Source organism: Fragaria vesca, linkage group LG1, assembly GCF_000184155.1.
Source record: "Fragaria vesca subsp. vesca linkage group LG1, FraVesHawaii_1.0, whole genome shotgun sequence".
NCBI classification, from domain to species: domain Eukaryota; kingdom Viridiplantae; phylum Streptophyta; class Magnoliopsida; order Rosales; family Rosaceae; genus Fragaria; species Fragaria vesca.
Window position 1 is genome coordinate 20,742,352 of NC_020491.1, and position 11,967 is coordinate 20,754,318.

At 37.6% G+C, this 11,967-nt stretch overlaps 3 protein-coding genes across 3 annotated transcripts; 2 read left to right on the plus strand and 1 right to left on the minus strand.

Moving 5' to 3' along the window:
- Positions 1-532: 532 nt before the first annotated feature.
- Positions 533-2,068, plus strand: LOC101311908 (uncharacterized protein At5g64816-like). The gene is made up of 2 exons (XM_004288508.1): positions 533-664; positions 1,464-2,068. Exon 2 carries the CDS (start codon positions 1,524-1,526, stop codon positions 1,899-1,901), a length of 378 nt encoding a protein of 125 aa, XP_004288556.1. The 5' UTR covers positions 533-664; positions 1,464-1,523; the 3' UTR covers positions 1,902-2,068.
- Positions 2,069-4,810: 2,742 nt separating this feature from the next.
- Positions 4,811-6,710, plus strand: LOC101312195 (DNA-directed RNA polymerase II subunit RPB4-like). The gene is made up of 6 exons (XM_004288509.1): positions 4,811-4,943; positions 5,026-5,134; positions 5,317-5,394; positions 5,835-5,868; positions 5,968-6,036; positions 6,474-6,710. Exons 1-6 carry the CDS (start codon positions 4,895-4,897, stop codon positions 6,549-6,551), a joined length of 417 nt encoding a protein of 138 aa, XP_004288557.1. The 5' UTR covers positions 4,811-4,894; the 3' UTR covers positions 6,552-6,710.
- A 722-nt stretch (positions 6,711-7,432) lies between these two features.
- On the minus strand, positions 7,433-11,713 carry LOC101312484 (programmed cell death protein 2-like). The gene is made up of 8 exons (XM_004288510.1): positions 11,643-11,713; positions 10,780-10,891; positions 10,604-10,687; positions 10,424-10,521; positions 10,034-10,326; positions 9,174-9,408; positions 8,292-8,496; positions 7,433-8,152 (listed from the first exon to the last, which is right to left on the minus strand). The coding sequence occupies exons 2-8, from the start codon at positions 10,870-10,872 to the stop codon at positions 8,027-8,029; spliced, it is 1,134 nt and encodes a 377-aa protein (XP_004288558.1). The 5' UTR covers positions 10,873-10,891; positions 11,643-11,713; the 3' UTR covers positions 7,433-8,026.
- Positions 11,714-11,967: the final 254 nt, after the last annotated feature.

The following is an 11,967-nucleotide window of genomic DNA, read 5'->3' on the forward strand; positions in this document are numbered from 1 at the left end:
GGAGACCATCTCAAAGCTAGAGTAGTAGTTGACTTCGACTGCGCATTCGAAGAAGACGGTATGGTTGGTGAAAGTTGCGATCGTGCCACAAACTTGGTATCGTTGATGTCCTTGGTTTTCCTCCTGCTATGTTTCCCCCTTGGCATATCTATTAGAGATTGCTTGCTGCTTAACGTTGTTATGATTTGTCCTTGGCTTCTTCGTGCTTTTGTGTACGTTTGTAATGCGGTTTTCTTATGATGTTTGGTCGTGTGTCTATATATAGAAGAAGAGGGGCATGGATTATCCTATTTAAAATTGGTTTTGAATTTGGTAGTGAACATTATTTATTTGGAAAGTAAATTATATTCTCACTTTGAAAGGGATTACGGATTCTGTAACCAAAAAAAAAGAAAAAAAAAGAAAGGGATTACGGATTGATCTTCATTCAATCACAAACTTAAAATTCAATCAATTCAATCAAGTTTTTCTTTTCTTTTTAGGGTTTTAAATTATTTAATTTATACCCGTTAAAAACCTAACCCGACCCGGCCCACTTTCATTCTCTGTAAACACACAAGTACTCAACTCACTACTCCCTCGGTCTCAATCACTCTCTTCTCAGACTCTGAAATTCCCAAAACCCTTTTGGCGAGTGGAGCTCACGAATCGCCTTGAATTCGAGGTATGCCTACCCAACAATCCCCAATTCCCTGAACCCTAAATCACACATCTGTTATACTTCTTTGTAAAGTTCAAGTCTTTAGGGTTCTTTGAGTAGATAATTGGGTTTAAGCTTTTGGGTGTCTGAGGTTTTACCGTTTTAGTCATATGAATCTTGCTTCATGTTGGGTTGGTTTAGTAGTACCTTATTCTTTTGGTGATTATTGTCAATTTGTGTTATTAGGGTACAAAGAGGCCTCTGTTTGAATTTGAATTGCTTGGTTGGTCTAAATTGTGCAAAATTGATGTTAAGGGTCAAGGTATGAATCCCAGATAATGTTTATGTGGGACTGTGGGAGTGGATTTCGGTTTAGTTTCTTTATAGGTGTGATTATAAGATTGTTCTCGGTTGCTCATGTGATTTTGATGTTAAAAACAAGTCGAGCGATTTTGGCAGTAAAACTAGAATTTGTGCGAATCAGTATGTTGTGAGTTGAAATCATGAGAAGGATGCATCTTTTAAAGCGGAATTACACAAAACTGCTCATCATCAAAGTTATAATGTTTCTACACTAGCATTACTGAACTCAGCACTACATCAGACTTATGAATGAATACAGTTAATGGGTTCTCATCATTGCATCCCCTGCAATTTTAAAGTTCTGTTGATATTTGCGTGCTCCCTTCTTTCCAGGCGTAACCTGATTTTCTTGACTTCTATTATGTAGGCAATTTAATATGTAAATATTCCACAATGACCTGTTGAATTTATGAAGTAAGGTGTATTCTAATAATGAAGTGATGACTAAATGACTATGCAGGTCCATTGTGTCTCTGTATCTGTTAAAGACTGCTGAAGAAGAGATTGACATTGCATTGTGATGGTGGATGCGTGGTGGTCCCTGTTAGCGGCTATCCCTGCAGTGGTTGCAGGACAAGCATATCGGGTCAAGAAAAGGCGCACTGAAGAACAGAGATTAAAGAGTGCTAGGGGAAGGGAGAAGAGTTCTGATGAGATTTTTGTCTGTGAGAGGGTATGCACATCAAAGAGAATGCTCAAAAAGGTAGGTGCATTCTCAAAGGACCCTATTCCTGATACGTGTGTTACTGTTTGTGGTGTCTCTGAGCTTGATGCATGCGCTGATGCATGTGCACGCACTGTTTGCGTGAACCAACACCAAGTGCCCAATTGGAATGACATCTGCCTTCGGAGATGCCAGAGTGAATGTCTAAAACTCTCGACCTCCAGTTCTTCGTAGGACATCCTATTTTGATTTGAAGGAGAGGTGTGTATAACATGTTGAATTATCATAGTGTCAGCTAATCCCATTTCGGATATGTAAGATCTGATTGGTTATCAATATTAAACTTCCGAGCGTGAACTAGATATTTGATCCTGGAATTTACTTTAAGGCTTCTTTGTTGCACAAACTTGGTTGGTTTTGCTTAGAGATTAGTCTTTTTGGTGAAAGGACCCCTTTCTGTCTATTTTGATAAAAATGAAAAGATGAAAAGAACTGTCCTTTTCTGCTTTTTATTCATCCATCTGGAGCTTTCCATCATTTATCATCATTTGCTTATTGATTAAGTAGCAAAACCATCCATTTCCAAGAGAATTTGCGATGTTACAATGAAAAGGCTCTCAAAGCCGAAGCTTTACCCTTCACAAATACAGCACATAAATGATTAAAGCTCTGCGCTAGTCTCATCATTGGTAACAACTTCCTTTACCTTCTCTGCTGTCTTGTGCACAGCATCAGCGGCTGTTTTAGCTGATTCCTCTACTGTATGTTTGCTTGTTTCGAAACTCTTCTGAGCTGCGTCTTTCATCTTCTCTCCCACGCCTTCCTCAGTTTCGTCCTTTTTATCATCCCCCCTGAAACTGATTCAACAATTTAGAAGCTTGGCTTTGAAAAATCATCATAACTCAGCAAAACCAAAATACAGAATCCTTACTTTCGAAACCTACTTTCGAAAGAAGGACAAACTTTGTTAAATGTTCTCAATGTTCCCAGATTATTATCCCACACACTATAAGGAGTACAAGATAACAAATCGATATGTTGGGACACCATTGTCACACAATTTTGCGATATCGGTTTATGATACTGAAACACTATACTTACTCTATAGATGGAGGCATAAACTGCATTTGCATATCTGCTATGGTGGTTTTCATCTTATCCCAGGCAGCTTGATGAGACTTTTGCAGCATAGAGACCGTGTCTTGCAGCACAGACAGTGTCCTTGTAAAATAGGTTTGCTCTTCCTCATTCTGTTCTTCTCCGATTGTTCTCGGAATCTGAAGTGAAACGATGATGAACCAGAAGAGGAGAAGTGCAGTTCTCCTGCTAAATTTGTCCATGCCACTAAAATTGGAGGTTTAAAATAGGAGCTCAAATGGGACATATCAATATCAAATATCAGGGTGTTGTCTGAAATTTGAACACTTTGTAGGCTTGTAGCTAGTTACATATGTAAGGTAACGTGTAGTGTGCTTCTTGTATCTAGGATTCAGAATTTGAATCTGTCAATCATGGCTGAGATTAAATGGAAATGTAGGCATAGCAGTTTATGGCTTGCAATTTATATTTGACCAAGTGCAGTAACTAATCATGTGGATCTCTGGCATGTTAATCTGATCTCAGTCGCACACTTCTGGCTAAATCCCCTTTTTGCATATTAGAAATCTTTTCCCGACAAAATTGTCGTCAGGAGTTTGTCTTTTACAGACAGTCGGGACCTTTTTGGTAAATCTTTTTAAAAATGATTCTCAAAAATAATTTTAAAAATCAAAATGAGAAAATGAAATCGTAATTTTTAATTTTGAAAATGTATTTGGTAGTTTCTTGCAAAAAGTATTTTCTATATTTTCTAAACTAGGAGAATGAATAAGTGAAATACGTCAAATTGATTTGTAAAAGTAGAAAACATTTTCATTTTTTATATTCTACATTTTGAGAATGTTTCACATAGCATATTTTCAATTACAAAATGAAAATACAAGCATGAAAACGTTACCGGACGCCACCTTACTTTTTCCCACAAATTTTTGTATATGATTTTTGTTGACAATTCAATCTTTAGGAGATGTTTTTTGGTTTCCTAAACAATGACGGTAAACAATGCCACATGTTTTGCCGATGAAAATAATGTCGGGATAAGATTTTATTCTTATCTTAGAGTGAAATCTCTGACAAAAATTTCTTCTCTAACCTGGACGAATTTACTGTTTTAATCTTACGACCTCAGGTAATTACATATGTATGATTTAAGAACCTTTGTCGAGTGTAACAGCCCACAATACGCATATCAATGTCTGTTTTCCGCCCTCACAGTTTGTTCATGGATTCCCAACCTAAAATGCGTCTCATTATGGAGAGATGTATTTGCACATATAAAACACACCATTTCCCTCGTTGAGCGATGTAGGATCTCACAATTTACACCCCCTTAAAGGGTCTAACATCCTTGTCTGCACATTTTCGACCGATGAGTGGTTCTAATGTATACCATTTGCAACAGCTTATGAATATAGCGAATACTATCCGTTTTAGGCCTGCCCTCATGGTTTTGTTCTTGGGTTCCCAACCCAAAACACGTTTCACTATTAGAGGGAGGGGTGTTTGCACATATAAAGCCAGTGCTCTAAAAAGCGGCGCCCAGGTTCTATGCAGCAACAAAACGCCTAGTTTTTTGACAATTTGGGAACCCCCTCAAAGAAGGGAGCTAAAGAAGGTGGCCAGCTATTGTATTATCATTTGTTCACTTATGAAAGATCGATAATCATAAGCTCTAGCTAGCAATCCTTGTCCTTATCTTTGTTTAACAAAACCTAGAAAATTTAATGTTCATGGATATAATTATAAATTGGTTTGTGTTATTCACACACCCTATTATGTTATTCATACACCCCATCTATGATAAGAGCCAATCATGAAACATATTCAAGTGGGGAAATTGTAAATAAAACTGGAATGTGTGGATAGAAAAATTGATAGGTTTTGTTAATAACATAAAATTGTGTGTTAAAAACATGAACCTTTTTCAATACTATATTTCATAATATTTCAAATACAGGCCGGCTTTGGAAACGGGTAGAGGCCCAAACCGATTTTCAACCGACCCGCCTCTATCCTTATAAATCCCAAATCGTTTCCATAAATCAGAATTGAAATTCCCTTGGACCTGAAAAAGAGGGTTCCAAATTCCAGTCTAGGTATCCGTCACCGTCTCTGCTCGCTCGTTAAACATGTCCGGCGAAGAGGAAGAGAACGCCGCCGAGCTCAAAATCGGAGACGGTAAACTGTCCTCTCCTTTATTTCCAGATATGTAATTGTATAGATCGGTAATTATTGAGAAAGGTCTGGGTTTTTTGGGCAGAGTTTCTCAAGGCCAAGTGTTTGATGAACTGCGAGGTTTCTCTGATTCTTGAGCACAAGTTCGAGCAGCTTCAGCAGATGTCTGATGATCCCAGGAACCAAGTCTCCCAGTGAGTAATTGATCGGCTTTTTGGGTTTCAATCTTTGTGAAAGTTGCGAGCTTGATCAGTATTTTGAGATAGAGAAAATTGTTAATAATCTGTAACCCTATAATGGTTTGAACTGTTTTGTTTGTTAAGGAAATCTGATTAGGGTTTTGATTGGTTTTTGGTGTTTGTGTTACTTTTTGTAGGGTGTTTGAGAAGTCTCTACAGTATGTGAAGCGATTTAGCCGGTATAAGAATGCTGATGCTGTGAAGCAAGTGAGAGAGTATCCTTTTTCGGACTTGGATGTTGTTCAAGTTAGTTCATGGATATGCATGTTTCTTCTTCATTCATACACATGTACATTGCCCTAGCTTTTATATGCTATACTCGAAATTTTTCATGCTAGGGCATTGCAAGTTGCAATTAAGTTTTGTGTAGCATGCTTCTGGGGTTTGTGGGGTTTGGTTTTGTTTGGTTTTTCAATCAAGCCTGCAATTCCAACTTTAGAGGGAAGGATTTGTTCATGTGCTATTATACCTACGTTTTGATGTGTAGAGCTTAGGTAGCCCACTCATTTGCTTAGGGTGTACTAGCGATTACCAGATGGTTGGTTTTGTTAGTTACACTCTGAAACAGTAATTTCGTTATTCTGCTCTTCAAAATTTTGTTCTATCTGCTTCATGTGCTTTAGGAGTTGAACCTTAACTTAAATTCGAAATTCAGAATCCTCAGTAGATATCAGTTGACTGAGTTTGAGGTAATTGCCCAATCATATACAGTTAACTCTTGAGAACCTTTTCTTTCCATTTATAGCACAAGAATGTTATAAAATGTTGGATTGCTATCTGTTGTGCAGCTTTGTGTGCTTGGGAATCTCTGCCCTGAAACTGTTGAGGAGGCCATTGCTATGGTACCATCTATAAAGGTATGACTTGCTCCTATCACATTTTGTATGGTGTTTGTGATAATGATGGTGGGGAACTTGGGATATATGATAGTGTACATTTCTTATGTTAGTGAATGATGTAAGAAATGGTGTTTTAGCTGCATTGGTTAGAACATATGACTAGCATTCATGTTGGAAAAGAACAATTCTGAAGAACTGATTGTTTTTGGACAGTAAGGCAATCAGTATAGTACTGCAGTTTCAAAAACTACAGAATGAATCTTATTGATTTGGTTAAAAGTTTGAAAAAGAAAAAAACAAGTAGGGGGAGGGAAGGATACAATTAGATAAGACAGGTAAGATTCGAATTGATTCTTAGCTTCATTCTCATTCTAGTGGAAAGGAGAAAGGTTTGCTGTTTCTTCTGGACTCTATGCTGAGCATATTTACTTATTAACGATGCATTCCTGATGCAGGCAAAAGGACGGGTGCATGATGATGAGGTGATTGACAAAATGTTGAATGACATTGCAATGATCAAGAAATTTGATTAGAGGCTTATACTTCTGTCCTATGTTTTATAGCAATGTAGCTGAATATTTGGGTATTTGGCTATTGTAATCTGCCAGTGAAGCAAAACGTTTGAACTCTTGTTTGACCCTTTATATGGATCTTACCTTACTAATCTTGAATATCACTACCTATTGTTGAATATGTCCAGTGTTGCTTCATTGGTATTTGGTTTGTGATTCTTTTATTCCTTTGGCTTATTCTCTACTTTCCAGTAGAGAATGCCGATTGTGTCATGGCAATGATGTAGAAGTGTCACCAAATAGAGAACTATCGTCCTTTTTAACAGCTTTTGCTTCCTTATACCTGAGGACTTGGTGTTGTATCCTACATACGTATTAGCTGGTCCAATATTATCATTTATGTGACTTCGCTTCCAAAGTTAAAGGAAATTTTTGCAGCTCTAAACAATATTACATGGGAGAGTAATTTTTTTTACACATTGTAATTTTTTTAATACACAACTCTTCAATTTTCTGTGCTACAAATTCCTGATTTTCCTCTTTTACCCTTTTCTCACATCGTCTGAAGCTTTGTCTTTCTCTTCTCTCTTTCTTCTGCATCTGCAGCAATAGCGACATGTCTTGGTGTGCAATACCCTCTCCTTCCTTCTAGAGCTCTTTCTCCCTTATCTCACCGTTCTCTCCCTCTGATTTCTCTAGGACTAATCTTGTTATCTCTGGAATTGGTGGAAGCATTCAATTTGACAAACCTCATATGAACTCCCCGATAAGTTATGATCTAAACTTGAATATATAAGCCATTAAGCACTCACACCCTTGTTAGTTTCAGCAGGCTTTGCCAGTTATATATTCATTTCCGAGCTTCTTTTAGCTTTAGGAGGATGAATCTTCTGTCCTCTTTTCCTCTTTACATTCACTATAAGGATACAAAATGCTCGGTGTGGTAAGAGTATCATCAAAACATATGACCCCAATTAATAACATTTCTCTTTGCGAAATCCACACGGCAACTGTGGCCTGTGTAAGTTCAAACCACCATTTCAACTCTCCTCACGCTTACTGTTTGTTCATACCTCCCAGCACTTTTCCACCGCCACCAAAGATTTAAAGGTTTTAACCACCAAGCACTTGTAAACCTCTATCCACCCAACCGCCAAATCCTTGCCTGCATTTACTAATCACTTGTAAAACTCTGTCGAAATGATGAGGGTCTTGCCTCGTAGTCGTAGAAGCTCTGAACTAACTGCTCACTCGCCTTTCACACAACCATACGACTTAAAATAGACTCGCATACACTCTAGCATGACTTGTAGACTCATGGCGGAACATAACACATTCAAAATTCTTTACAGGCATGTTCAGAATTCTGAGCTCTACTCAATGAACAAAAATTAACCACTATCAATTGCCCTCTCATATGTATACAGTTTCAGCGGCTGGGATGAATCACCCTCATATCGATTGTACCGTGTCTTCTTTCCTAGAAGAAATACAAATTAAGATAAATAGCTTTGTTCGGCTGCCCCAGGAAAGGATTGCTCTTGTTGTACAAGAATAGCTTCCTCTGTCACGAGCCAGTTCCCGATGTTGGAATTTCTTTGATCAAAATGTTTTGAACAGCTCTGAAAAAGGAGATTTACACAACATTATTTTCAAAGAAACTTTAAGCATTACCCTACCACCTACTGAAGAGCATTTGAGTATGGTGCAAACAAATTTCACAAGCTTTTATATTCAAACAAAGTAGCACTGTTGACTTACCTGTGAACAAGTATATACTGTAAGTGTCATCCAGTTCCAGTTCTCCAGTGACTGTCTTTGGCAATCCTCCGCAGTTCCTTGTAGAAAATATAATAATGGAGGCATTAGCTGCATTTCATAGTGCCTTGATCCACCACACAATGCACATCTCCCAGGGTCGCCTTCGGCTTGTGTAGCTAGGATTGGATTTCCACCGTATGAATATCTGAAGTACATAACATATAATAAGAGATAATAAAGGCAATGGGGAGGTGAACAGCTGACATGAACACCAAATAAAATTGTGTACCAATTTAAGAAAACATATGAAAGATAAATGCACCAGATGCTTCAGAAAAACATTCCATACTTTAACTTCAGATAAAAGATGCATAATAACTATTGTCTTGTCAAAAGAGCAAAAGGAAACAACTTATTGACACCAGGGCTGGCAAATAAGGGGTAGTAATGAATCTTTATCAGAGGGAAACATATAAAGGGTTAGCTAGGAAAATTACTGCCTAGTCTTAAGCAACTACTCATCTCTTGGCATTAAAGATAAGTAAAGGAGGTTTGGGGGTGGGGTGGGGGAGAACAAAATGATGAATATTCCGTCCTAAATGAATCATCCTTGTGGTTATACCATATTCTCACAAAATCAATTTTAAAGAAAACTGAAAAAAAATCTCACACTCACAATGAATGTCACAAAATCAACTATCCCACACACGTCACAAAATCAAACATATCCATACATATGAACTTCATGCACTTTGAATCACATTGACCCTCAACAATAATCTCGAGTCCTTCACCACCAAATGTACAGGAAACTCCATAGTTTCTAACCAGACTGAAATTACAATTTGCATGTAAAATTCCATCAAATTTTAAAATTCATACCTGAAACATTGTTCTGGGTTTGCATCCAATCGTTTCTTAAACTTAAGGTATGTCCTGTCAGCTGTCAAAGCTTTATCATATTCATAGGCTTCCTCCGCCCATGTTTCACTTTGTGCATGATCATCCTCATCATTTGAGTTATTTTTAATGGAAAGTGATGAGTAGTTTGAACACATAGATGTAAGGTCCTTTGAAGATGGCTCTTCTTGGGTGTATAAATAAAAACAAGGCAGCACTGCAACAAGCACATATAAACATGTTAAAGCTCCAAAGAGAAACACACTAAAAATATTCAGATGCTAACCTCAGTTTTTATCCAAAAGAATGTTGACAAAGAGTTCTGACATGAGCTATTCTGATCAGTTCCTGAAGATACACCCAACTCCCAACAAAAAAAAATTACTCAAATACTAACTGTTAAGCGTACAAAAATCTTGCTGAACAGACACCAAAACATGGTTGTTCAAACTGACATGACTTTTAAACTCCAATGATGAAAATCCAAATTTTGTTACTGCATGTTTTTTAAACTCAAAAGGAAGAATAAAAGCCAATCTCTATGTCCTTTATATATTTAAGTTTCATGACATCTTAATGTTTGTAGCAAGTTTGTTTTCTTCTACTTCATGTAGTTCTCCACTAGTTATGTTCAACAACCAAGAAGAATTCAAACCAAAGAAACCATGAAGTGGCAGCTTTGGGCAAAGAAAGAAATACTGCCAGGGCAACATAACAGTACATGGAACATAGAAGCTGCAGGTCATTAGGGAGGCCAAAGGTATACATGCAACTAATAAGAGCTGAAACCAAGTACAAGGAACATAAGACGAGATTTGAAAAATTCTAGAATGCATTCATACCAGGTGTATTAGCGTCTACAACTTTTTCCAACTGACTTGAAGGTGATGGTTTTGCAACAGGCTTACTACATTCATTGGCATGTGGTTTTTTGGTACTAGAAGCTAAGCTCGCAGCATCGTTAAGTGCTTTACCCAACTCCTCCAAATCAATATCTCCATCTTCATCATCCAAATCCTCCCACCAGCTTTTGTTTGAAACTGATACAGGTGGTGAAGCCAGAGGCTCCACTCCCTCAGAAGTGGTATTTGATTGCTCCGCATTGTCCAGTTTTTGAAGACGAAGAGCTCGCCAGCTGCATGTAATGATCACAAGTATAAGGTTAGAAACAGTTGTACCAGCAAAGACACTTGATATAACAGTTACAATATAAAAGAGATTCGTGAAAAGACCTAAGAGGAGTGCTCCCACACTTTGTCATCAGACAACCAAAGACAAAAATAACACGCTCTTCAACTTGTAAGTCTTTACTTGAAACTGGAGCATAAACCTGACATGAAAACCATAATAAGTAGCTGTTCATAATGAATTCTTCTCAGGAATTATTAATCTATCAGTTTTTAGAACCAAACCTGCGCAACAAGACATAGTTTACTTCCACAAGCACTACACTCCAGCAGTTTTGGTGGCACGGATTCCTTAGGAAGGGGCCAATCCTGTTACAAAGAAATTAAAAAGTGATCAAAAACTCAAAATCAGCATATCCTCTAACGTAAGAAAGACATAAAGATAAGCTGCAATTGCTCACAGGTAGTCCACCGATTTTTGTTGTATAATGATCAGCTGATTCACAAACATCATCAGCCCATGGTCCTGGCATGCCTAATAGGACATTCGCCATCTCTCAAGCTACTAGAAATCTAGAACAAAAACAGCGCCATTAGCATAGTGTATGAAACAATGTACCCAACACATGAATTTTCAAATTCCACCATATATATATAAAGTAAAAGACAAGAAAATAACAATCAGTTGGACAGTGACAGATATCACTCATGATAAATCAAAATCATTTTAAGATGTGAACCCAAATACAGACATAAAATGAATCCACAAAAGTATCATACACTTCATGACCCCCACTTCTCCTTCCAATTTCTTAGAAAATGGATGAAAAGATTATATCTTTGCATTTCCCACCATTTTAGTCATACATCAACTCAACTGAGCCAACAATTAGTCTTTCTGAGTTCCTCACCACCCAAATACATTTTTCCTAGGAGGTGATAGAATAAGATAGTTTTTTCTCCTCGGTTTGCTCAGCAACCAAATAAGGTGTTCTTACAAGGTGCTTAATAGCAAATGCAAAAGCAATACACAGATGAACTGAACACAAAAGCACCATAATAATAATGAACTCCTTGTATTACCCTGCTAAATTTACTGACTATTACAACTCTCAAACAAATGTCCAACTATTCCAAATGGGTATCATGTAATCTCAATCTGGGCTTCCTCTGCCTTCAAGAAGAAAACAAAATCCACACACCTTGAAACTGGGTTTTAATCAGGAACTATACAACAAAAATCCCAGATACTATTCTTTGATAACAGTAACAACAATATAATTAGCAGAATATGAAACTACAAAAAGGTAAAACAGAGGCTTACACAACTTAGCTCTCAGAACAACGACGGCTTTCCTTTGCTCCAATACAGCACTTCTGTAACTTCCAAAGCTCCTAGCCTCCAAGGGCTGCTTTGCTCCTAGTACCCTATTCCACAAGGATAGTCTAGTCATTTCACAGCATTGAGTGAATGGCAGTTCAGTCATTTAAAATATGCCACGTGGCAGTGGAGGGCCGAGCCAGCTCACTGAGTCAACAAACGAGTCAATCAACGCTCCCGCTAAAACCACAAAAGTTTCCCGCCCAGATTTCATTTCTATCAAAACCTAAGAGAGAGAAACCCTGAAACACTTCAGATCCAGAAGAGA

What these genes read in the sequence shown, in the direction of transcription:
- LOC101311908 (XM_004288508.1), top strand. Translation starts at nt 1,524, where the DNA reads ATGGTGGATGCGTGGTGGTCCCTGTTAGCGGCTATCCCTGCAGTGGTT.
- LOC101312195 (XM_004288509.1), top strand. Translation starts at nt 4,895, where the DNA reads ATGTCCGGCGAAGAGGAAGAGAACGCCGCCGAGCTCAAAATCGGAGAC. An exon ending in GCTGTGAAGCAAGTGAGAGA is followed by an intron (nt 5,395 to 5,834) that starts GTATCCTTTTTC and finishes TTCGAAATTCAG; the next exon opens with AATCCTCAGTAGATATCAGT. An exon ending in ATCAGTTGACTGAGTTTGAG is followed by an intron (nt 5,869 to 5,967) that starts GTAATTGCCCAA and finishes TCTGTTGTGCAG; the next exon opens with CTTTGTGTGCTTGGGAATCT.
- LOC101312484 (XM_004288510.1), bottom strand. Translation starts at nt 10,872, where the DNA reads ATGGCGAATGTCCTATTAGGCATGCCAGGACCATGGGCTGATGATGTT. An exon ending in AACCCAGAACAATGTTTCAG is followed by an intron (nt 8,497 to 9,173) that starts GTATGAATTTTA and finishes TATGTACTTCAG; the next exon opens with ATATTCATACGGTGGAAATC. An exon ending in CAGTATATACTTGTTCACAG is followed by an intron (nt 8,153 to 8,291) that starts GTAAGTCAACAG and finishes CTCCTTTTTCAG; the next exon opens with AGCTGTTCAAAACATTTTGA.